Below are 26747 nucleotides of genomic sequence, written 5' to 3' on the forward strand. Positions count from 1 at the left end.
CAAACAAAGAATTTCTGTGGTTCTAATCTTCTTTCTCAAAAAAAAATGGATTAGTGTTCAAATGATCTTTACTTTTAAGATCAATCCTGTTTCAGCTACCATTTAAAACAATACCTAACTCTTACTTACCTGCATCCTAAACAGCTAAGCACAAAGAGCCTGTAAGCTTTTCACCTTCCTTGATATAGAGTGATTTGTTCAAAAACAATTAAGCAGCACAACCTAGACTTAACCCAGTTCTCCCATGCTTGGAGTCTCCTACTCCATGATCACATTGAATCTCTAAAGGGAGGAAATAGGCTAAGATCTGACATATTAGAAGAGTGATACAACAGACCATTCATCACAAATCATTCTAGCAAAAAAAAAAAAAAAAAATTGTGACTACTATTGCATTTCAGTGCAACATCCTATCTGCCAGTCTTTCCACTATGTTCTAATACAGACTATATTCTCAAGACATCATTCATCTCCTCATTCATGAAAAAGAAGTTACACTGGCTAATGACTATTATCTAATTTATTCTTGCTTGTCAGAAATCATTCACTGTCTTAATAGTTAACGTTAAAATTGATATGTCAATTACGAAAACTTACTTGGCTTGTAGAAAGGAAATTCTTTCAAAAGTGATCGTGACATTTACTTTGAAGGGAATATTGAAAATATAAACAAAACATAAGATTTCATCTAACTCATTGTACATTATAGCCTACTTCAGTGGGAAAAGCCCGCTCCTCTCAATCCTAGCATGCTACCACCAGAATGCCACTGCATAACACCTTCTGTAGCATTTCACTTCCTCAGAGACCATACAGTAATTTTCAAGGAATTAACCTTAATAATCTGAGTGAGGACAACATTTATTCCATATTTGGAGACACACAAAGTGAAATTCCACCTCTACAACTATAAAGTAAATAGGAAAAAAAAAAAAAAAAAAAAAAAAAAACAAAACTTAGGAGGGAAAATTTCCCACCTTAACTGCATCTATCAGATGTTTTAAGACGCTTTATGTTTAAAGAAATTTCTGTCCCAAGGATAGCTAACAAAACAAACACCCAGAACAACGAGTGTTTCTGTTTAACACTGTTAAGTCTAACCAGTTAATTTCCTCTGTCCAACATAGCTTTCAAAAAGAATAGGACAAAAATATTCAGATGTAGCCAACAGTATGGCTAAAACTTAAATAGATGCTAAGATATTCATGTCAGATTTGGAATACTCATCTAAAATTCATTTACTATGTCTATATGGATTATATGAAAAAGTCAAAAAGGTGAGATAATGGAGAAAGGTGAGAACATACAGAAACCTTTTTGTTCTTGCTAAAGTCTGCCAAGATAACAGAAAACAAAACCACTGACATTTGGATCAATTAATGTGAATAATGAATTTGTAGCAAGCTCCACTTCCATTTTGGTGATCCTTATCTACTATTCTGGAAGTGACCATTCCATGCACTGAAAAAAAAAAAAAAAATATATATATATATATATATATATATATATGGAAATTACCTGATCTCAGCCTCTTTTGAGTGGTCTCCCCAAATCACTTACCCACTTCTTTATTTATACTTCGAGTATATTATTCTGTGCACAGAAATTATCTTTTCAGTTTATCAGTAGAATACTAAACCCAACAGTCTCCTACAGGCAACAAGTGCAGGCAACAAACTGCAGTGTTTAGGCTCACTGACAAACACATGATGACAGTAGAGGCTTCCCACCCTGAAAACTGCAGAATGGATATCAACGAATTAAAACCACTATAAAAGACTCAATCAATTATTTGAATAGGTCGCCAACATCAACACCCAGCATGGAACACGCTATTTATGAGACCAGTATTCCTTTCTTCCTCAACATAAACCCTCTCAGTATCACTGCGGGATATTTGCTCACTACCCAGGGAGAAGAGCACCACCTAGTGAATCTCCAGCATTATCTCCAAACACACCTGCAGATTCGTGCTGCCCTCGTTTGACCCTGTTTATCTTCACCAGACCAGTTGATGGTATGGCTCACATGAAGATAAACACATTGCAAGTGATAAAATTAAGTGATAAAATGATAAAGGATAATGCTAAATAAATCCTTCAGTGCCTCACTTGCATTTTCTCCTTGAACTTATTCCATGTCTTTCAATATTGCCAAGAATGACCAAGAATAAGCCGCATAAAATAATCTAGTTAAATAAACCATTTCACATGAGAAAAAAAAAAAAAAAAGGTAGAATTCCTATTTGAAGAGACATCAATAAGTGTAGTTCCTCAAAACTTTTTTTTTTTTTTTTTAAATAGGATGGATGGCAAGTCGAAGGAACTTAAAATTAATACACTTGTGTGCTAATACCCTTCCAGATAACATAAAGTGAAATCTCAGCATCTGTGGTTATCTTTATTTTACATAATAAACACCAGTGACTTGGAAAGAAAGGTAGAAAGTTCAGAAGCATACGTACACTTTTATACCTTCATGACATTATTTTCATAACTTAAAATAAGAGATTCTGAACAATGGAATAGGGGATTAGAAAGGACAAGTCTGGTGGTCTTGCAGTCAAAGGTATGCCTCAATTTCCAGAGTGAAAAGAAGCATAAAAGAATCCCAGAGACAATAGCATTGGCTATGGCCTGCCTGATCAACTGCGTACTTAAGTTTCTGTTAATAAGTTAACGTGGTGACAGTTACAGATGTGTCACTGCAGATAAACACAAATGAAACTAAATAAACAGATAGAACATCTCCACAGTTTTTGTCAATATATATATCAAAATGAGACAAAAATGCTACCTCAATATGAGAACAACACATGTTTAATGAACAACTGAATATGCTCTTAGACAACCAAAAGTAGTTCTAACACAAGTGGAGTTGATGGCAAAGAGAAAGCAAGATCAGCAATATTTTCTTCCATAATAAATGAAACTAAGTAGTTCAGGTCACAAGTGTCTGTAGAACAGAACAGTTGCCTAAACTTTGAAAGATTCCGGTATTTAAAGGGGGCCTACAGGAAACATGGGGAGAGACTCTTCATCTGGGAGTGTAGTGACAAGACAAAGGGTAAGTTTTAAACAAAAAGAGAGTAGATTTAGATTTAGGAGGAAATTCTTTACTATGAGGGTGGTGAGGCACTGGAACAGGTTTCCCAGAGAAGCTGTGGGTGCTCCATCCCTGGAAGTGTTCAAGGCCATGTTGGACGGGGCTTTGGACAACCTTGTCTGCAGGGAAGTGTCCCTGCCCATGGCAAGGGGTTGGAACCAGGTGCTATTTAAGATCCCTTCCAACCCAATCCATTCTATGATTCCATTATATGATTTTCCTATAGCAAAGGTACCATTCTCTTACTACATTTTTGGTGTTTTTTTTTTTTTGTTTTAAGAAATGAATTTCACTTGAAGAAATTAATATCGATAAAGCACTATAATATTTATTCCTGCTTCATACAAGCCAAAAGCATTTATCTTCTCTTTAGAGAAAGAAATTAATGCATTAGCATTATGAGTATTTGTATAGTTCTTCTCCTCTGATGGACTCCAGACTACAAGGGCCAGAATCTCATTTTCTGTTCCCCTCTCCCTCCCCCTCCTTTCATTCAGGTACTGTGATGATACCCTAGGGTTATAGGCATGATTTGTGAAAAGGTACTAAAAATCTTTAGCTCCTAGTGACTTGAATGAGATTTGTGGTTGCTTAGTAACTCTGAAAAAAAGCTGAGACATCTGAAATCTAGTAATACTGTAAGCAGCTGGGTAGAACTTTTGTTCTTTAGTGTGTTCTATCTGGCTAAAGGAGAATTCCTACAATCACCGTATATTACCACATTCCAGGTAGTACTTTGTACAGAGTACCTTAAATTTATCAAAGTAAATGGTTACTATTTATATAATTTGATTGAGTTTAGTTATTCTGCATATCATCTATTTTACATTATTAGTTTACATCATTAGTTTATTCTTCAGATCACACTTACATGCCTATATCACTAAACATGCCAACAGCAAGGACTTTGTGGTACAGATGCAAAATGTCCTATATGCACTCCATAAAGACTGAAGCACACAACACAATGAAAGTTCTTGTAAAAATATCTAACTCAAGGTTGTGTGTTTTTTGTTTTATTTTAAGCTTTGCCATTTTTCTTTTTGATACAGATTTTGTATCAAATGTAATTGTTTAGCTCCCACTGATATCCAGAGGTGCTGTGAATCTACACCTGAGGGCAGAATCTAATTCAGATTTAAACCTCTTACAGTCTGTAGTTCAGAGAAGTGTAGCTGTTAAGAGGCCCTAATATGTCTTTCTTTTAAAGTGCGTTCAGTAAACTGCTTATACATCCTGATATAAAAGTAGATCAGAAAAACTGTATTTCCATCAGAATTTAGGGCATCTTTAAATAACATCTATTCAAAATACTTCTGTACTGCAAACAGAATCTCAAAGACAGGAATTCAGATTTATTTTAGCTGCACTGCATATACAAGATGAATGAATCATATTGACAAATACATGCAATTCATTTTTACAGCATGGTAGGAAAGGTACAATACTGCTATATCATATATATGACATACTCTCAAAGACCATTATGTTTTAAAGGTACATGAATACAAGCTTTCTGTTCATGCATATACAATTATGACTCAATACAAGATGGTTTGGCTGCTGTAATATTCCCTCCAAAACAATTTCCACGTATGTTGAAAGCCTTTTTTTTGTTTAAATGTGACTTGTTATTTAATCAATAAAAAACATGCACAAAAACATAACTGTCACAACAGCAATATGCCAGTAAGATTCCTGACCCCACAAGACTACATCATAAGAACTGGCCCACCCCACTGTCACAGTTTGTCCCACAGCAGCAGGACTCTGCGTTGCTCTGAGGATATTTATAATCACCAATCTCTTTGTCAGATTAGACTACTGGAATACTACTGAAAACAATCACAAACTGCAGCAGCAGTGTTGCAGAAGAATTAATACATGTATTTTTCAAATTTCCCATTTTACCTGAAATGCACTTCTCAGAAGTATCTTTTCATAAATCTGTAAAAAGAATTACAGGAAAATGACTTTTTTTTTATTTTATTTTTATTTTCCACTAACTTCCATGGATAGATTTCTATCTGGCTGGTCCTTAGGATCTCTTCAGCACCTGCTTAAGGTTTTTTAAGAATGAAATCACCAAATTTTTTGCAACACGATAAATCCTTAGACATCTCCCCAAAAAGGATTTTTTATATGAATGACACCATGGATCTAATACACTTCAGATTTCATTCAGTGGCTATCAAAGATGTTTCTGAGTAGAAATAGCAAAATAATTGTAAAATACTTGAAAAAATAGGCAACGGAGTTACACATCTGCAATGAAAAAGATGTATAAAATATACATTATGGTGTCATTTCTCCAGTTCCTAATTCATCAACAGTGAACTTTTAACCTGAAGTATCTTTGAGGGAAAAGCAGGTAACAGAAGTAAGAGCAATGCCCTGTTTACTTCCACAGACAAAGCAGTTTCACTGAAGCTCAGCCGACAAAGCTATCTTCTCGGAAATGGACAGAGCATTACAAATAAATTGAAGGAAACTCATAGCAGCATCTGACAAAGGAAGCTTTCAAAAAGACACATGCATAAAAAACAGGCCCCAGTTGTATGAGGATAATTAATACAAAGATTATAAACTGGCTACCATAGCAGGGTATCACATAAACTAAGCATAGGCTTAGGGAAGATGACCAAGACCCCAACAAAAAAGAAGAAAAGAAAAGGTATGATGAAACTACTCAAAGAATAACTGAATGCTCATGATACAGACCAACTCCTTATTTTGGGGAGTTCAGTGAAAATCCAAAAGGACAATAATCTGAAGTCTGTTCTCATAAGAAATAAAAAGTATAGTTAGTTCTGGACTCCCACCATTTGAAAACCATTTGGGGTTTTAATTGAAATGCATATTTGATTTGAAAAATTTTTCCCTATTATATAAACCAATTTTTGAACAATTTAACAGACTGCAATATACAGATGTTTAAATTCTACAGTTTGAGTTTTTTGTTTCATTAATATCAAGCTTCTGTCCCTGTCAGTGAAGAAGTTTGTATGTTATCTAGTAAAAGCTTCACTGACAGTTATGATGGCTTTATGTGGTGCTTCTATTCCTGTTCCTACAGCTCAGTTTCTTGGCCAGCTTGCTTTCCTGCACAAACCCCAAGCAGCTCTCCCACTCCAGATAAAGCTAAGGCTTCAAACTCCAGTTCTCAGACAGTTCAGCTCCAAGGACTAATGTTTGGCTTACCAGGCAACATCATTCTTGCCATATACATTCCAGTTATTATAAGCTACATGTACTCTTATAACCAGCTCAACCTCTTTATCTCCAACTTTTTTTTTGTAGCTCATTGGAATCAAAGCCAAAATCAAAATTCCCAGCTGATCCCTTTGTTGTGGAAAATTGTAGGTGTTATTTCCTACTTTTTCTTCACTGCATCATCATCTAAAAGTTTCATTTGAAGATTTTTACTGAAGTGGTTCAGTCTTCTCTGACTATCCCCACTCACAAAATTTTCTCCCCTCATACATTTGCCTAAGGTTTACATTACCACCATTAAAATCCACACTTTTCTTTCCTTGATCAAAATCCACAGAAGTTATCCTCCCGCATTACCAGCTCCTTCCCCCTACCGCTGCAATTCATTAAATAGTAATAATAATGGAACATATTGAAGTCAGTCCAGGCAGTATTTTGCAAGCTCAGCCCTTCTCTGTAGAAAATACCATGTTCTACTTCATCAAAAAGAGAATTCTAGCTTTTCCACTGCTCTAACATGCCTCAGCCTACCCACTGGTAACACAGACAATAATTATATGCAACTCTTTTGTATTTTTTTTTTAAGATATAGTTGAAAGCTAACTACATTCACACCCTGTATTTTAATAGATCTGCAGTCTTAACCCTTCCCACCAATTTGCATGAAAAGTTTTATAGCATGAAAGCACCAGACATATTCTGCTGATGACATTCCGTTTCTTCTAGGTTCCACCAGGGATTAAGACTGCAGATGAACTTCATAAACCAAGTTTCTTCTGTTTCAGCAGCTTTTACAGATTGATCTGAAGAAGTTGTTGTGGTGTTTCCTATACTTAAAACTACAAATAAATTTCAATTGTTTGTTATTGCTGAAATGGAAAAATAGCCATATTTTAACAAGTTTTATTTGCACGTACATTTTTAATGTAGTCTTGTTCATATCAGCTTTGGTGGGAATCTTTCAAATGTTATCATCTGATACAGGTTACTACAAGAAACTCCTGCACTCCAGAAACCATGTTGGAAGTCTGAAGTGAAAGAAAACAAAATACAAAAACTCCCAAACAAACAAATTCTGACTCCATATTGCACGTCACTATCAATAGCATCATTGTTTCCATAGTTACAAATGTAGACTGCTTCAAAGGAAAAATGGAGAGAAACTAAAAATGACAACGCACAATCAAAACAGACACATACAGTTTTCAGGTGGCACGTGGGATGGAGAAAGGAAGTAACATGGTGGCACAGAATTCTGTGGTGGTTTTGTATTTGACAGTAATGCTAGTGATCTGAGCACATCAAGCTTAGACCAACAGTAAGAAGCAGCAAACCTCTCACTGTGAAATCACTTGATACATTTCTACTCCTAGTGGAAGGAAGAAGAGAATAGAAAGAAATAAAAATATCAGCAGGAATCACCAAAGCAAACACGCAGGGCAGGTGCACCTCTCACATCTGCAGATCTAGCCACCTGCTAACTCCAGTAGACAGTGTTTTAATCATGTTTCTTTGGGTTGCATTTTCAGTGGTTCTGTATAGTTGCAAGACAGTCAAATCCTTTATACTGCTCTTATCACAAATGATGCCAAAGCATATACATGTATTCTCTACCTAGTGTTGACAATAACTATTCCAGAAGTGGATACAGCATAAAAAAGAACAACTGCACAGCTGGTAGATACAACATAAACTAAGAAGAAGGGGTGAGAGCATACAGCAAAACATGGGCACTCCGCAGAATCTAGCAACTATTCTGTCCCTCAGTATTGAGTTCCTGCCCCCTAACTATCACCTAGCTTACTTTAACAGCAACCAGCTACTCCAGAACTATGAACATCCTCATGATGTTCGTGCTGAAGAGGGAGGAAAGTTCTGTTCACATCTTACAGTCAGAATTCCCAAGGCCCATAATTGTGGATTGATCTCAGTCAATTCTATACATAAGCGTGTCAGAATAAGACCAAGAACAGCATTCACACTTTGCACAAACTGCAACAGCATCACCATTCTGCTCTTAAGAACAAACTTCATATTGTACAGGTTTACTGTAATTTAATTCCCAAAAACATAAATTCAGGTACCACCCTGGCATTTGCATGTACAATGGAGTAACAAACTCTGCAGTTTTCACTGGGATCAAGATGCACACATAAGTTATGACAGTGTACTCAGAAATGCATAGTATCAAATTAATTCTTATATGAGTGAGTGACAGCACTTAGAAAAATGCCACCTACTACACCCTCCCTTACCTTCACAGGCTTCATGGAATAGAGTTAACTGATATCATTTTTTCCCAACAATCTTTTTTAAGTGAACACTACATAAAAGCCACATGAGAACACAGTATTATATGCACTCAACCCTGAAAGTCACCTCTTGTACAAGCAGAGGATAGAAGAATGGTTATTGGAAGATGGTGCTCACTATTTTCTAATGCTCTTTTACAATATTTTTTAAAGTATCACATCTGGGAGTCATAGCTTCTACGATGGTAAACTAAAAACTAGCTTGAGATTATAAATTCAGCTTTTTCTATACATGGGTACTGGTGTATATGACCTTCAACAATTGACACAAGAACAGAACAAACACATCACTCACATTATTACAGCACTGAAAGCCTCAACTGTTAGCAATTCTAATCAGCTTTGGAAAAAGCTATTTTAACATTTGGGGCAGTGAGGAATACGGAGAATCAAAGCCTCAGTCACAAGAATATTACTATTCAGACAAGGTTAATCTTACTGTTACAAAATAAGATCATCATCTCTCAAATGAAGCTAGTTCAGACAGCAATACAATAACCATTAAACTTCTAATCCTTGCAGCATATGTTTAACTAAAAAAGTAAACAAAGAACAGACCAGAAAGATAAACAAAGGTTTGGTAGGACCAGCAGGAAGTCTAAAATGGAAGTTCTTCAAAGACTACTCTTTTTGAATCATTTGTGCCACACACCGCACAAAACAGGCTAAGTTGGGCTCTGAAACTGCACAATACATAGACCATATATTACATCTCAAGCATCTTCTTTAAGACCTAACTTCTAGCAATAAACTAGCGTTAAAGAAATCCAAGATTTCTTTAGAAACCTTACCTTTAGCTCATAATGTCTTATGTCTTTTAATTGCTGACTGAAATGAACTCTGTTGGAGAGGAAGTAAAAGCAGGATTTTTTTTATTTTTTATTATTTATTTATTTATTTATTTTACATTTTCCATGTTTGCCTAAGGCTACTGGCAGAAAAATTCAGGACTTTTTCCAAGGTATGTCAGTACCAATGATGTGTCACATGTCATTACTTTATAATTAGGCTGATAGCCAAAAAGAATAATGCAACTGACGTTCTATTAAAATAGAAAGTATTCCCCAAGGCATAAAACCACTGACACATAAGCATCTTAAGAGGCAGAATAAAAATGATGTAAGGAACTATTCATTCATGTTACTGCCTTTTCCATCATAGATTCAAATAAGTCATTTTAGAATTATGCATGCATGGAATATTGAAGTAAAATATCCTACAGTTTGTTCGTTTGTTTCCCGAGTATTTCATATCTGAAAGTAAAATGCAATAAAACTTTTTTGTGAATACAAGCTACTATAAGAAAAATATGCTTTATACTGCATTTTGATAATCTTTCTTCAATCCCTCAGATGAGTAACTAATCACAAACCAGATTTAAAAAAAAACCACAAGATTTAAAAAAAAAAAAAAAAAAAAGGAAAAACTTCCATGTCAAGAGTTCACAACTTACTTTAAAGTGCAATAATACTCAATTTGTAAACACCAGAACTTCATTCTCTAAAGAACGCTCTTTCTATTTCCTGCAAAATGCTCCTGACATAATCAGGATTTAGAAAACCCAGGGCTGAAAGTCCTCATAGTTTAGAATATACTTAGTTCAGATTGTCTGGAAGTTAGACAGACTAGCAAGAATCATCAGTTTACATAATTATATTTTTATAGCCATTGTCTTCACATAGCATGGCCAAATTTTAGTTCTTATTATCACAAGAAAAGTGTCCCACCTATTCCTTGCAGGCACATATATCAGAAAATGAATGCTACTCCATGTGTTGGCATTGTATAAACTACTGAAAAAAATAAAAATTAAAAGAAAAATTGCAGTGTTATTCAAATTACAAGACTTCAAATTCATTTTCCTTCTGAAGCCAGTCAACTGCACTTTTAATATTTTTTTTTCCCCTAACAACTATTAATATTTTTTTCAGTTGGCCAAAAAACAGTCCTTCACAGAGTTGGCAGATCAAGTTCTTTGTTCACTCTGCACAACGCTTTCATTTCCAACACAATGACAGACAGAAGTATTGTGTTTTCAAATGTATTACAAGGAATCCTGTGATTTAGTTGTTGCTATTAAAGAATGATATTCAGAGACAATATATTCTGAAATGAAACGATTTCTACTTAACTATCCTTCTCTTATGTTCTAGGCACAGAAATTATAACACATTTGACTACAACCAATAACTTACTGTAGAAAAAGGTAGGGGATTTTTTTTTTAAGTTATCTATTATTTTGTCACCTATTCCTTGCATATTGCCATAGGGAAGACTATTCTAAGTTTTCTCTCTACTCTAGCAACTTTAAATGACCCTTTTGATTTAGTATGCTACAAAAATAAGTTGAGATCTATAAAAATAGATATGGCACGTAATACTGTAGAAGATTTGGGAAGGTTTGGGAAGTTTAATACTTGGTGCACCACTTGCATTTTAACAATAACAAGAGAAGGACCATTGCTATACTAGAAGACAAATTGATACCATCCCCATACATCTGATTACAGAGAACTGAAAATGTATTTGATGCTGAACATGTAACCAAGGTTTTATGTCCTATTCCCACTCCCCATTTTCAAATTTTCCCTGCATCACCAGGATTCTTGTCACCTGCTTCAGAAGTTTCCTTTGAATCTGGAGGCTGCTCTGGGGCAACGTTAAATTCTGGCATGAGGTAATACTAAATATAATAGATCACAAGCTTGGACAGCTGCTGAGACAAAGACACCACAGGAAAAGACAGTTTCTCTGTTTTTCTCCTCTGTGTACTAAGTAAGCAGAGAAAAGATTTGTTTCTCAGCACAGAGTACAAATATGAAAAAATTCTGTCCAGAAAGATCAAAACCCTATGAAGGCTTGTAATATAATATAAGTTTTGGTACATTGCTTTTAATATATGCAGAACATCTTTACATATAAATTAATGCACACGATTTCATTTTGAAACACACTTGTGATGTCAATTTTAAGGTAACCCTGTATTTTTCTAGATGTGCAATTTTACATAGACATATAATGAAGGTTAAATTCATAAATTCATTCACTTTTGAAAAAAATATAATTTTTCAACAGAGCAAATACCATCAGAACCCACTGAAATCAGAAATATATTTTAAAATAGGAAAGAAAAATAAGCCATGTATCCATCTTAATTTTGAGACTATTTTATAATTTCTGGGAAAAGATAACTTACTGTTGATGCCTCATTTCTCCTCAAAGACTAAACTGTGTTTATATTGGATATTTTGTTACAGTTAACTTGCAAAAATAAAAGTCAGTGCCTTTTAAAATATATTGATTTTTCCACCTGATAAAAACAAACAAGCTAGAAAGTACTGCATTCTAGGAATAAACAAGTAGTTATGTAATTATGTATTTCAGTGTGCAAGAGCATCTTTTTTTCTCTATTATTAGAAATTGCTATTCTCTCTTGAAAAATGCAATTAAAGATTTATCAAAATAAACACAATCACCAAGTTTACAGTAAAAAATAATAGTGTATCAACCATTTCAAAATCCCCAAGCATCTACTGCCACATAAATGAAAGCATAATGGCTACATAACCCCCACTCCTGAAGTACAGTGTCTGGAAATTTGTATATTGATGCTATTAGAATAATTACATTAGAAATCCTTCCCAGAGAGAATCCCTGAAGTGTATGTTTGTTTTGTTGTGTTTTTTTTTTGTTTGTTTGTTTAAATTTCTTTTGTTTTTAAGTTCTAATGATTGCAGATAAATAATATCTTTAATCAGTTTTCTCCTCATATAAGTTAATGGTTCTGACTTTCCTACACTTTAAGAATCTTTGCCCAGAGAGAGCAATACAAAATAATACATTATGTAGTTAATATTTTGCTTTAAAATATATGAATTCATTTTACTAATAGGTATTACAAGTGAATGCTTGAAATCAAAACATCTTCCAGTCTCTGGCACATGTCATATGTTTCTATGCATAAAGTGAATTAAATATATCAAGTATTTCGAATCAAAACCAACTGATCCTGAACACGATGCACAGCTGACACGTGCATTTATATTTTACCATTCAAAACAACAAATCCAGTCACTTTGTAACATAGGAGTCACTAGCAGTACCTGGAATATAGATCTACTTTTCACATGCCATTTGATCTGCATTAGGCAGCATAAACATCAACAGATAAAAAAAGAGTCCAAGTCCATGTCAGGTGATTGTGTTCAGAAATCATTCTGCTTCATTCACACCAAAGCAAAGCAGTAGCTTCTATTCAGTACAGCGTAGAGAAACAGTAAAAATGATGGCCTCACTTGCTAGGCAAAAGAGTTCAGGACGTCACCATTTCCTGAAGTACCGTCCTCAGCTTTTGAAAAGCAAAGCTTACCTTTCTGTACACCAGCATGTTTGGGGATTCATCGGCCACCCCATTGCTGCTTTGTCCGTAATTATTTCCTTGTGCCATGTCCCACAGATTTGATCTGCTTTTGTTGTGCTGTAAAAGGTAAAAGTGGTCTCGTTAAGCCACTGCCTCAGGTTTCCTTCCTTTCTTGATAATTAACGGACCTGAATTTTTACCAACACATTATCAGAACCAGTGGATGTCCTTAACTCCAACAGATATTTACACCAAAGCAAAGCAGTTAATTCACCTTTTACTGTCACTACTCTCTTTTGCCTGTAAGTAATGAATGTAATATGTTAATCTAATTTAGCCTGTAATGAATTGTCACTCCAAATAGCTCCCTGACACACCAGCAGCCACCATATCATGTGGGTGCCTCCTCTAAAAGCCCTCTTCCCTCCTCTACACAGCTTCAGTGAGGGATGTTCTGCACCTAAGACCACAGTTTAGGGGGCACTGACTGGGGCCATGACTGCATGTGCAGCGCTGCCCTCTCTTCACCGTTTGGGCCAAAGCAACTTTCACAGCACACAAACATGTAAAAAGCCACCCACCCACTCTCAACTTCTCCACAATTCACCATGTAATGTGCCGGGGGAGGGGAGCAGGTTGCAGGGAGTATTGGGGGTGGGGGTGGGATACGAAAGAAGGCAAACAAGCTTCCCGGTTGCTTTCACCTACTTTCCTCGCACTTCACCACAAACCACCGGCTCGGCCGCCAGCCCCGTCTCCTGCCCTCTCTCCCTCCCTCCCCCCCCGGCCACACGGGAGCTGCACCGAGCCAGCGCTCTGGCTTTGCACGCAGGTGTGAGAACGTGCTCCATCTACGGACCGCGCCGGCGGCCGCGGGGAGCCCGGCGGACTGAGCCCTACCCCAAGCACCCCCCTCCGGAGCCCTCCCCGCCGCCCGGGCGCAGCAAATGGCCGGCAGCCCGGCGGCGGCGCGTTCAGCACAGCGGGGAGAGGCGTGTGCTGGCTCAGCACCGCGGGCAGCGGCAGCCCCGCGGAGAGCAGCAGCAGCAGCAGCAGCTCGCTCGGCACCGCGGACAGCGGCGGCCCCGCGCTCAGCACCGCGGACAGCGGCCGCGCTCGCCTCACCTGGCGGGCCAAGGTCACTCCTGCGGCTCCGGGCGCGCCCCGCGCGGGCGGCGTCAGCCGGCAGCGGGCGGGGGTACGCGGCGGCGCTCGCTCATCACACGCGGGCACACACACACACGCTCACACGCACACACACACAGCCGGGGCTGCGGCTCTCCTCTCTCTCTCTCTCTGCTCTGCCGGAGCGGCGGCAGCGCAGCGCCCGCCCCGCAGTGGAGCGGCCGTCACGTGGGGGACGGGCACGTCAAAGGTGCTGCTGCTGCTGCCTCCGCCGCCGCCTCCGCCTCTCCTCGCCGAAAGCGGCGGCCAAGGAACTGCAGCTGCTGCAGAGCTGGCAGCGGCCCCTGGAAATGAGATTAGGCAGTGCCGGAGGGCTGGGCAGGAAGAGAAATATGGGCTAATGGGATGGGGAAGGAAGGAGGGAAGGTGGTGCGAGAGGCGCAGGCGACACCTGCTCCCCGCTATCTCCTTCCTGCACCTTCACCGGCAGCAGCAGGGTGATCGGCTCTGCCTGATCCTCGGCCCTGTTCTGGGCACCCCCTCGTTCTTGCTTAAAAAAAAAAAAAAAAAAAAAAAAAATCCGTGGGGAGCTCGTGCCCCGTTGGCACTGCAGACCACCGAGCAGCAGGAGACAGCAGGTCTGTACCAACCTGACGGGAAGGAGCCCTGAGGGCACCTCAGGACATCCTCAGGGCTATTTTACTATGTCCAGTTTGTCCCTCGTTTGCAAAGGCATGTAGAGTTGACCACGATAAAACTAAAAATAAGGTCTGTAGATCATATTTTTCAACATCACATGGATAAGAATGCTTTCATTTTCCAAATGCTGAAAAACCCTGCATGCAACATCCACAAGAACAGAAGATACTTAAGTGGTTAGCTTTGGGATATTCCCATTTGAAAGCATCTTGTCTGGAAACAGTAACTTATTCAAATTTCAAGGATGATCTTGGAAATAAATAAATCTTCTACAGTGCACTGCACCTTGTGGAGTGTGCACTGTTGGAATCCCACAATAGACACACAGAGGTTTCCATACATACTGTCATCCTCACTCTTTCTACCTTCCTCACATCCCAAAGAGACTCAAATCAACAATATCCTGTTAGAAGTTAGCTATTAGCAACTACTGATAACTAATCTTAACTACTCTTTCGAGTTTTGCATATGCCTTCAAGTCCTTTAAAAGAGCAAGTGACAAATTAACTAAGGCATTGATAGTGGGCCACATACAAAACAAAGAAAATTTGGACCTCTTAGGAAGTGGAAGAAAGGAAGATAGGTTTAATACTGGTCTTATAACGAGCACTGAAGTAAAGACAGCTGACCTCAAACATGGAATGGTCTTTAGGGAGAGTAGAAGTAAAAGGTGAAATGACCCAACAGAGAATAAGAATAAATAACACAGCTCAGGGGGATATACTGGGTAGGAAAGGAGCTCTGTAGCAGACAGACAGCATATGTCTAGACTTTTCCACAGAAGAATAATTTAATATGTCACAAGAAAAAGGCACCGTGGAAAAAAAAGAAATTTGGATTAGAGCAAAATTTGGAGTTTTGAGATGGAAGAGATCAATACAAGTGAAAGAATTTGATAGCAAAAGAGGAAAGTAAAGGAAAAAGAATTACAATGGATGAAAAGAGTGGCAGAGAAAAATATGAAACTAAAAAATAAACAGAACTGGAAAAAGTCTCATTTCCCATTAAAAACTTCTTGATGTAAAGTAGCATCTTGAGGAACCTAAACAATGAAACCTCAAAATTCTAATCTTCCAACAGACCCTGTGATTAAGTCCAGTCCACTGTTGAGAAATGAATACCAGCAGTAAAGATCTCAATCTAGTTTTCCTAGCCATCACATACATGTCCCAAGTGACCAGTGTTGGAGTAGTTCACATACCACAGATTTGACTGTGTAAGACCTGTGTAAGGTGTACTTGATGTCAAGAGAGAAGTCTTCCAAAATCTGTTTAAAAAGTTGAATAGCAGTAAATTCACATTCTTATTTATCAGACTGTTGTCCAAATTTCTGAGTAAAAATGGGAACTGCATAAAATATGCTTCAAATGCAATTTTACCATAAAAGAGGAGAAAAATCACTAAAAATATTGATTTACACATACTCTTTCCATTTGCTCTGCCAGCCAACATTTAGTAAAGAATTTGTGTTAAAGGGGATTAAAAAATTCAAACATTAGCAAGTTTCCAATAAAGTCACATTCTTGTTTTCTTACTCCGCCTCATCTTACTACCAATCCAAGTGAAAAAATACAGACAACAAAACTCTTTTGTATTGCAATTCTTGGCCAACATACACAAATTTGTTTACAATGTGTCTTTAATCCACCTAATTCCTATAAGCCATTCAGCAAGTAGATTTTGGCAGGAGTTATAAGTCTTTGTAAAACTCCCTAACAAAGCTGACTAAATCTATGCAACAACATTTCCAAGCTTTTACTCTCTGAGAACCTCTTCAAAAATGAAGGCAGAGGTATCCCCAACTGAGTTAGAGTTTTGGCAATTCTGCCTCCAATCTTGATTTTGCTTTAAACATACTGATTAATTTCACAAATAAAGAAAAATACAAGATGTTATACTACTTGGGTGGGGCTTATATATTTTCTTTGAAACAAACAAATTTCATTACCGTAAGTTATATTCTAAAGAAAATTCATTCAATATGTAGACAGAGCAACAATCTGGATCTGCTGAAGTCAATACATGTTTGTCCATTGATATCAAAAGGAAATATATTTCACATACAGTATTTAATCTTGTCCTTGGAACCAAAGGAGTAACACAGTCATCACTGTTATGTATCTCATAACTACAAACTAGCTACACTGAAGCACACCATTTCATCAGCATGTCCACTGACAAAATGAAAAAGAAGCTCTAACCTTTGAAATGGCAAAGCAAAAGAGAAAAACAGAAATAATCCAACATATTTTATTTATTTATTTATTTTGGTCACCATTTTGTGGTGAAACAGATGCTAGAATTGATAGCTTCATAAATACAAGTCAAAAGAAATTTATTTCTTTTCAAAATACCTAACCGGATAATCTCATTCTGATACAGTTGGATGTGCTTTAATTCATAAATTATTTACACATCTTCTCACGTTGAAAGTCATCACTTATCTCATCCACAGCTAGCATTAGCATCTCCAGAAAGCATGGTCTGACAGAAGAGGAATGTTCTCTTTCAAAATGCAAAGCAAAAACTACTCATTAATAAAACAAAGATGATAGAAAAAGGCTGCCAAGGGGCAGCTTTATCTAACAAGGCAATAAAGGTACATGATTTAGTAAGGTGGTGACTACATTTTCTGTGTTTAGTTGGCAGTGTCAATAAAGCTCAAGTATTCTAGTAATGTCTCTAGTAATGTCATATACAGATGGTACACATAACAGCTATTTTTAAGTCAGAATATTACGTACAGACAACATCTATCTGGATATGAAGATCTGGATTTTTTGTCTGTTCTACTGATCTGTAACATTATGGCAGCACACTGCCCATATCCATTATTTATCTCATCTTATACCTACACTGAATGTTCCTTGGAGTAAAGACTTGCTGTGCAACCTCTTAGAACAGCATGATCTTGTTCTATGACCAAGATTTTGAAACATTACTGCATTATAAATAATCATATTCAAACTTAGAAAAATAATGCAAAACTTCTAGACAGCTAGGCTCTAACACTAAATATTGACATGAGTTGTTACTGTGCTACCTTTAAGTATAAAACCCAGATTTTCTTTTTCTGCTAGCCTAGCTAAGCATGAAAACGGCCGTTCTACTTAAATTGAATGGATATATTTGTGATTCTACAAAACTGCAAGTGTTTCAGTGCCATGCTCTGAATTGATAGCTAGAGATCCCAGACTGAATCCTCAGCCTGATTTGAACAGCTGCTCCTTCATGAATGAATTGCAATCAATCCATTTAATGTAGGTCATCAAATGCCCTTCAGATGATTACAAGTTACAATATATATATTTGCTAGATATGTACCTTGCGTTGATTGATTTTCAAACTTTATTATTTCTTTCATGTCTTTTTTTTTTGATGCCTATGCATCTATTTTGTCACCCACCTGCCAACTCTATTGAAAGACTACCTTTATCAATTTATGATGCTAAAGATAAAATTGTATGTCATCTGTTTTATAGGGCAAGAGACCAAGACAAGAAAAAGAGGACTTTTTAAAACAGAAAAGAAGAAAGTAACTAAACAGCACTCTAGATTTAATGAGAAAAAAATAGGACTGATAAACCAACAACGAAAAATGCTAGAGTTATGGACAGGCATAATTTCACATGACTAGGAAACTATTAGAAATAACAAAAGACCACATTTCCATTACCCTTTTTTTTTTTTTTTTAAAGTGATATATATATTTATACCACGTATATCACACATAGTAAGATCTACATATATATGAAACTTAAATGCAACTAACTTCATATCCTACCAAAGATGTCGACTACTACTGTCATAGATAACCACAGCTACACAGAATTTTATATCAATATGGTGTCTACCACAGATAACCATGGAAATTCAACAGTCAAAACAGATCAATGTCTAGTTGTACAGTCTTCACAATTAAACCAGTTTTAGATACATCCAAAAGAGGGCAGTCTTTCTCAAGGAGAAACAGGTTACATTAGCTATCTGATATACAAGAAATATGCATCAACATTAATTTTCTTTCCAGACAAATAACTATTACAATCATCTATACACCCTCATTTCCTCAAAAAGTGAGTGTTTACTGAAATGTAAAATATTACAGTATATTCCTTAAAAAATTCCTGGAACTCTCAAGATTAATTATTCTTTTTACTCTCAAGTCTAAATCACTAACTTGAGAAATCAGTTAAACATGTAGTAATACAGCTAATCTTCCTGAAAAAAAAAAAAAAATATATATATATATATATATATATATTCAGTCCAGTTTGGGTCTTGCATTACCAGCATCCTCTCTCATTCAAGCAAGGTTCAAAATCCCAGTCTCCTAAGTCCCAAAACAGCTCTTGGAGAGGCTTTTTCATTTTTCAATCACGAGATTATTGACAGGATGAACCTGGAGTGTAGGAAATAAGACATCTGATCTATGCTTCAGTGAAAATATTTTAAATAAGGGTCTATTGCTCTCAGCATCTCATTACTTGCTGCTTATGACATTCTCCAAGGAGGAAAAAAAATGGAAGATTTACAGGTTAATATAGAAATCTTCAGAAATGTTGCATACCTCATGCAGCAGCACCCTAACTACTGAGCTACTTTATATGACGTAAGAAAACAGTGAATGTGATCTTGTAAGTTTAGCTACAATTCTTTTAGTGTGAGCCATTAGCTTAATTCAACCTGACATTAGTTTCAGGTTGAAAAAAATGCTATTTTGGATCTGGTTTGGGGTTTTGTTTGTTCTTGTGGCTAAAACAATCACAATAACAAAACTGCATCAAACCAAGTAACTAGCTCTCTCCCTTTACTCCTCAAGAAAATCTCTCAAGCCTGATTTACAGGGCTGCATTTGCTCAGATCAGAATAGAATAAGCCCCTTATTAAGAATTAATTAGGAATAAGTCACAGATTTAGAATCCTTTAGCATGAAAGGATAGAGAAAGGAGGACTCAAACACTATATAGGGAGGGGAAAAGTGTACTGTGTATGAGAATGCCATGATTACAGACCAGAACAGCTTAATTTTTGAAAGGCATCATAAGACAATTAACAGGAATCACTGAGAACTGGCTGAAGGAATAATCTGTGTGGCAAAAAAAGAGCTGCTAAATAAAAATAGTCCAGCAGAAGGAAGGGATAAAAACAAAACAAAACAAAAAGAAAGCTCAGAAGAGATTGTAGAAAGCAGAGAATGAAACAAAGGACTTGGTCATGGTTAGCAGTGGGTGGTTCTTGCAAGCTGTTGAAATGGCTTTGGGGAAATGGAAGATGTATTTAAGAAGTTCATGAGATGAGATTAGGGAAAACAGAAATTTTGAAGAGTATAAATTTTCCCTTAGCACACCAGATCTCCTACCCTGTTAATACAAAGAGAACTTCTAGAAACTTTCATCAAGTAGAGAAATGGTAAAATGTTGTTTTGTTTTGTTTTTCTCCCAGTTGCCCCAGGTAGTTTCTCTTTAAATAAATAAATAAGCTTTTCTCCAACATATCTTTCCAACTATAAGCTAAGTTTCCACATATCACAGAAAAGTAAAAACAAAAATTGTGGCAGCTACCTAGTGAGGAAATGGCTTTAGCTGGTAGCACCACACCATCATAGGCAGTCCACAAGTGCCAAGCTCAGCTATGCATGCTACTACTGAAATTCCCTTCCCTGCTGAACCCTTCCAGCAATAAGGGCTGATGTGACTTAATCTAATTAATTCACCGAGCTGAACGCACTGGAGAAAAAAAAACAGAGCTCAGCAGTTTAACAGGCTTCGTTCATCATTTTCCTTCCTTCCCCTACATTTAATTTTGAAGTTCCCTCTAACATTCACAGATTCCCTGCCTTACATCCACAGATAATCTGATCAAACAGTCTTCCCCCCCCCCCCCTCCCCACCAAGCCCCCAAGGTCATTTTGTTTTTCTAAAGGTTTAAATCAGCCAATTTACTGATTGGTTTAGTTTGTGATGCACAAGCTTTATCCATTTATATCCAAGTACACACAATAAATATATAGTAAATCCCTCACAGAAATAATTGGGGTTTTCATTCTTGTAAAACTCCACATAGCATTCAGGCTGAAATGACAGCTTTTTTTTTTTTAATTAAGTTCTGCAGAAACTCGAGGTTTCTAAAAATAATAATAATAATAATAATAATAATAGTAGTAGTAGTAGTAATGAAAAAAATTATGTAAAGCATATAAGCAGGTTTCTATGTCAGCTGAAGACTCCTATTTATAAAACAACATAATACAACCGTAAACTAGGGTGGTTTGGTTTTGTTTTTCAAACCATAGCATAAATACAAGTCCCTCACAGAACTCACCCCGTATTACAAAGATTATCCCTTCAGATTACACAATTATTAGCAGACATTCAACTTTTATGCAACTCCTCAAATATTAAAGGAAACTTCCTTAAAACCCCAAACTGCAGCTATGAGAACATTCTGTAGCTCAAAACAATTGGCTGACAAAGAAAGTTATGTTTGTGAAAACACCTTGGTTGTATTCTCTCTAAAATTGTAAGAAAGTTTAGGAAAATAATTCAAAAAACAATAAACCTACAAGTTCAAAGTAGTCAGCCACAACAGTTTGGATAGCCAAGAAAAGTCTTAGTAAGACTTGTCTCAGCTTCCAATATCTGGGAGTCAATGAGTAAAATACACTTCTTTACTTAAGCTTCACTGTAGCATCAAGGCACTTTGCAAGAGAGGAAATTCAAGTCACCCTGACTAGAGCTTACAGCCTGAATTAGCCAGGCAGTGAGGTAAAACAAGGGAGAAGGAAATTAAAAGATGCAAGACATAGGAAAACAAATCTAATTTTGTGTACTCTTTCCCAAATGCCAGCATGTCTATCTTTGTGACACTGCACAGTACCATTCATTGTAAAGAACAGCTAAACACAAGATATATACAGTTGGCTTCTGCTATTTCAGTACTAGAAGCAAACAGTGAAGCCTGATAAGGTGCCCCACAGATAAAACATTTAGCATTAAAAAAATGTATATATATATTTTTCTCCCTAATATAGCAATGTTGCAAACCTTATGTTTTGCAAGAAAATAGAGACAGAAAGCAGCAGTGAAGTCAACTGGGGGTAACAAAAGCAGCATTTTGGTGCGCCTAGATAGGGAATTAAAATTTTATGCAAGGGAATCAGGCAACCAGCAGGAGATTTTCAGGATATAGTTTTGTTTTGCATTGGGTGAGAGAAAGATATTTAGTCACAGGCCTTTGGTAACAGAAGAGAAAGAGAGATGGAGACAAGTGAATAAAGAGGTCATGATAGTCAAGGCAGGAAGGCAGCATGAATACATGCAGACAGAAAAATGTTTCCCAGTGGGGGAGGACAGTACTACTTATTTAATAAGGAAGCAGACTGAAATCAGACTCCACAATCGCAATGACTCTGTATGCCAAATGAAAATTGTGCAGCTGTCAATGGTGAAGGAAGAAGATGGGCTAGGATGAGAGAAAGGGAACAAGGAGGATAATTCAGAACGCAAGGATCAATCTCACTTTCCCTGCAAATTGGTTAGATTATCAGGATAAAATTATCAGGAAATGAAAGTAAATCCAAGGATATACAGGGGAAAAAAAAAAAAAAAAAAAAAGCTAAGCACTATAGAAAGAAGAATGCACTTGGTTCTTCACCTCAACAATGACAAGAGAATGAATGATGGAGAGAAAAGGGTAAGGTTCAGGGATTCATAGGAAACCAAAATACTTTGGGACTGGACAAAAGAGCAAAGGGCACTGCAGGTTACAGAGCAGGGTGTCTTGGTTTGGTTGTTCTAGTGTGTTCTGTTTTGTTTCTTTTTTTAAAAAAAAAAAAAAAAAAAAGTTCTTACTGGGCAAGGACAGACTGTCCTTAAAATTAATTGGTGCCATCTACTTCCTGACTACAAATAAAGAGGAATCAAGGTCTGAACAAGTTTCAGACAGGGAGAACATGGGTTTGTACCTAAGAAAGTTTAGCTAATAAGGAGCCAGGCTGGTTGCAAAATGAATAATAAAAATAATTTGTCTGAGCCACAATACTTCTCAGAGATTTCTTTAAAGACACTTGGTACAAAAAGCCACAATAGGTAATGCAAAATGTTTAAGGATGACAGTTGGTTAACTTTTATAACCTTTATGTGACAGAGGGAGATGAAATTTAAGGTCATGAACTCATAGTAATGTGCATATTTCTTCCAAACTCTCTCTCTTCTACACAAAATTTACTTGTCTGATAATGCTACATCATGCCAAAGTGGAGGTTACCCAGCTTGCATATTTGACCTAACAGTACTACTTGTTCTACATTCTTGACTGTGGTTACGTAATAAATGCAATAGATAATTTTTGTCACTATAATGCAGTTATATCTAGTACACATTTGTCATAGAAACTGGCTTCATATTGGCTAAGATGGTATCAAATAATTTAATAAAGGAAGAATAAAAAGAAGTGAAATCTGGCTTTAGCTCATGTAGTTCACCTTAGACCAAAAGCTCACCTAGTGAAAAAGCTGCGTTGCAGAAATCGCCTTTGGCATGCAACAGAAGTTCAGAAGTGACTGCTGGTAAGGTCCACAGATTCAGCCACAGTTTTTATAAGCTGACTTCATGCTCCATTTCTGAATTGTTTGGAGATGACTTCCATGGCCATATTACAATTCCAGACCTCTTAAGTATTTCTCATTCACCTAAAACCTCACCAAACTTTGCAAACACATTTTAAGGAAAAACTGTGAAATATGGAACCAACCCTGCAATCTAAACTGGTAGCATCTTGCAAAGCAAACATCAGTTTCAAAGCTGGATTCATCAGGCATGAGACTTACATCTGGGAAGTAAATTGCACATATGGAATTGTAGGTATATGCCCCTGCCTAACCACTTTTTAAGTCAACTAAACATCACTTGAATTTTGTGAAACATGTTCCAGTAGATCACTGCTAACATTATAAATGCCTACATCACTTTGCCATTCACAACACAACTTCCAACTACTTGTCCTTCCCCACCTTATCTCTGAGGGTACACACAATGTCTCTGTAATTTGTACACCCACACTTGTAGCAATGGAAAGCCACTTAATATAAATTAATTTTATATTTAACAATAACATTAATTTTTATTTAACAATAACAATTAATATAAACAGGAAGAAAATAAAGTCATGAGCTTGGATTATTGATGAGCAATTCAATGGTAACATGACAATGTTTCAATTCTAAATGTTATCAGCTTGTAACATTGTCATCACAGGCTACTAGTGAAGCACCCACAATAGTCCTCTTCCCTCTGGCCTCTCTTCATTTCACTCCCCAACACTTGGGCAATGTTACCTGCATAACATCTCTGTGCCACCAGTTCAGAGGGAAATAAACAGGACACTACAGAATTCTTGTACACAACAATAATTTTCTGCTTCCAGCAGTTTGCAGAAGAGTAATGAATTGCCACTCAGTAGCGCAGTCTGTGGGTGCTGAGGAGCAGGTTGCTCAGAAGCAAGGATTCCATGCATCAAAGCATCCAAACTTACAGTTACAAACTTACTGAAGTCTTCATTCTGGGATAAAAATCCTTCAGAAGTCCTACAGCTTCAGGGAAGTTATTCCTGAGATAAAGCTGCAGGAAAAGCTAAATAAAGTAACACATGGGCCCACCTCATATACTCTTCCTTCCTTCTCAAACCATCACTGTCTCACAACCCAAATGCAAGAATGCTAGAACAGTATTTAGTGATATCAAACATTAGTGGCATCTTCTGTCAGCATGAGGAAGTGAGGAGTTCTACAGTTTCAACATACTGTCTTTTCTGCAATATTCTAAAATACCTCTTTGCCCACTTGTCTCACCACAATGATATTAACTTATTTTCATGCAGGAAGCATGAAAGTAGTGCTAAAAGTAGTGCTAAAACCTCTCTAAACTGGTCTCATAGAAACTATCTTCAGAAAAAAAAATAGCATGATTAATAAGAGAAAAAACACCAGGTATCTTTAAAACTTCAGTTAGGCCACTTTAAAGGTGATCTCTCTTCCCTCTAAAAATATATATCTTTTTAAAATTAAACACTTAAATCCAACGCTGATATCCAAACCTGATGACCCCTACAAATAAAGGAACCTGAGTGCGTGGTAAAGTCCAGCTACTTTCACTTAATGGTGGTAAAGATTTTTGGTGATTTCCTTAGAATAGGATCTATAAAATTACAACCAAACATGCAAAGCAGCAAAAAGGGAGTGGGGAAAAGGAGCTTTCTCAGGCATCAAAAATCTGACATGATTCTTTTTTTCTTTTTTGTATATCTAACTTTTTTTAAGTTGTGTCTAAATAAATGTATCTACATTAGTCATATGCAACCAAGTTGCTTTGTATTTTGTAATTACTACCAGTTTTAATCATGCTGCATTAGCATTTCACTTATGTAAATTAAATGATTTTTGAAAAAAATCAACTATGTCCCCCATTCATTTGATAAGCAAAAAATTTATTGCATTCACTTCTAGGCATAAACCTTATATGGTTCTTATTATCTGCATTTATGCCACATGAGGGTTTTGGCTTGTTCATCTCTTCTGGTTCTGTTTCAAACAAAGGGTTTCACTTTCTGGAATTACCAGACTAAGGAGGAGAAAAAAAAAAAAAACTTCAAGGAAAGCAAAACAGGAAGGAATTATTTTTCATTCGCCTTGGTGTACTGCAACTAAGTTATATGCAGGACAAGCAGATAAACTATAATATTTGCCTGTTTTATTTCTCAAATAGGTGGGGAAAAGATTGAAAGCAGTCATGCTTATCAGAGAAACACCTCCATTACAGAGCCTGAAGGGCTCTAACTCCAAGTTATGATTCTGGTAGCATGAATCAGTTCTGGGTTGCCGAGAAACTATCCTCTTCCTTTCCTGTGTTGTTTTCCCTCATTAGGAACACATTAGCTTCAAAAAGCAAGATGGTAACTGACCTGGAAAAACTCATTTCTTGTTTGGTGAATTCAAAGTCCAACCTGCTTAGTGGGGCCTGAATTTCACCTTTCAGCTACAGAGTGTTCCAGTACTGAGACAGTGACAATCTTTTTCTTTCTCTGCTCAGTTTTCTTTCTCTCAGTCCTGCATTTTTTTCTCCTTTACATACAAGCATAGTAAGCTAACTGAAACAGAAACAACAATGAAATGCATGCAATAAAACAGCACATCTCTCCAGTAGGCATTTTTCTGTTCAATTTTATTGCTACAGCTCATACAGGGAGGAAGGCTGAGACAGAAGCTAAATGGATATAATAAGGACATTGACTTCCAAAACAATCTGTGTTCTTTTTTTCTGAACTTGCCCTGGATCACATGCCACAAGGAATGCAGAGCATGTCAAACCACTGCTTTTTCAACAACCTTCATAGGCACTGAAAAAGGAAGCTAGACAAGTAGTCTCCTTCCTTGCCAAAGATGTAATTGCGTTTAAAGAAAAATAAATAAATCTTTAAAAGATATGTAACTAAAAACCAAGCAAAATGCTTTATGTATCTATAGATACTGCCTTTGAAAAATTAAAACCCAAAGTGCTGGTCAATCAATGCAATGTGTTTGGCTTTTCTGTTTTGTTTCTCTACAAACGCATATAAAGAAAATGGCCTAAACTATTGAGCTAGGATTAGGGCAGGGAAGTAACCAAGTCTACCATCATATCTGCATCTGCAACTCACTCAGTATGCATGCACACACACACAAAACAAAACTTTCAAAATTGCTTTGCCCCAGTCTAAATTAAGATGTCTTTTATTTTGCCTTCATTTAAATTGAACATTCGAAAAAATGCATTCAAATATTCATAGTGTATACCATAGATACTACTTCAAGTTATCTACAAATGTTGTTTAAGCTAGAGCCTTTTTCTGAATTAGCCAATTTCCCTAGGCTGCCCAGCTAGGCTGTAGCACAGGTG

General features: G+C 36.8%; 1 protein-coding gene across 4 annotated transcripts in view; it reads right to left on the reverse strand.

Annotated features, from left to right (window-relative positions):
* RGS7 (regulator of G protein signaling 7) overlaps nucleotides 1-14317 on the reverse strand; it is a 265169-nt gene extending 250852 nt beyond the window's left edge. Inside the window, exons 1-2 of one of the 4 annotated variants that reach the window (XM_032183705.1) lie at nucleotides 14116-14317; nucleotides 13000-13107 (exon numbers count right to left, since the gene is read on the reverse strand). In XM_032183705.1, the coding sequence (XP_032039596.1) occupies nucleotides 13000-13077 (78 nt within the window). In that variant the 5' untranslated portion in view covers nucleotides 13078-13107; nucleotides 14116-14317. The remainder of the gene's footprint in view (nucleotides 1-12999; nucleotides 13108-14115) is intronic. The other 3 variants (XM_032183708.1, XM_032183707.1, XM_032183709.1) reach the window with 3 other exon arrangements.
* Nucleotides 14318-26747: the final 12430 nt, after the last annotated feature.

The sequence above is a fragment of the Aythya fuligula genome, chromosome 3, assembly GCF_009819795.1.
Source record: "Aythya fuligula isolate bAytFul2 chromosome 3, bAytFul2.pri, whole genome shotgun sequence".
Taxonomy (NCBI): Eukaryota; Metazoa; Chordata; class Aves; order Anseriformes; family Anatidae; genus Aythya; species Aythya fuligula.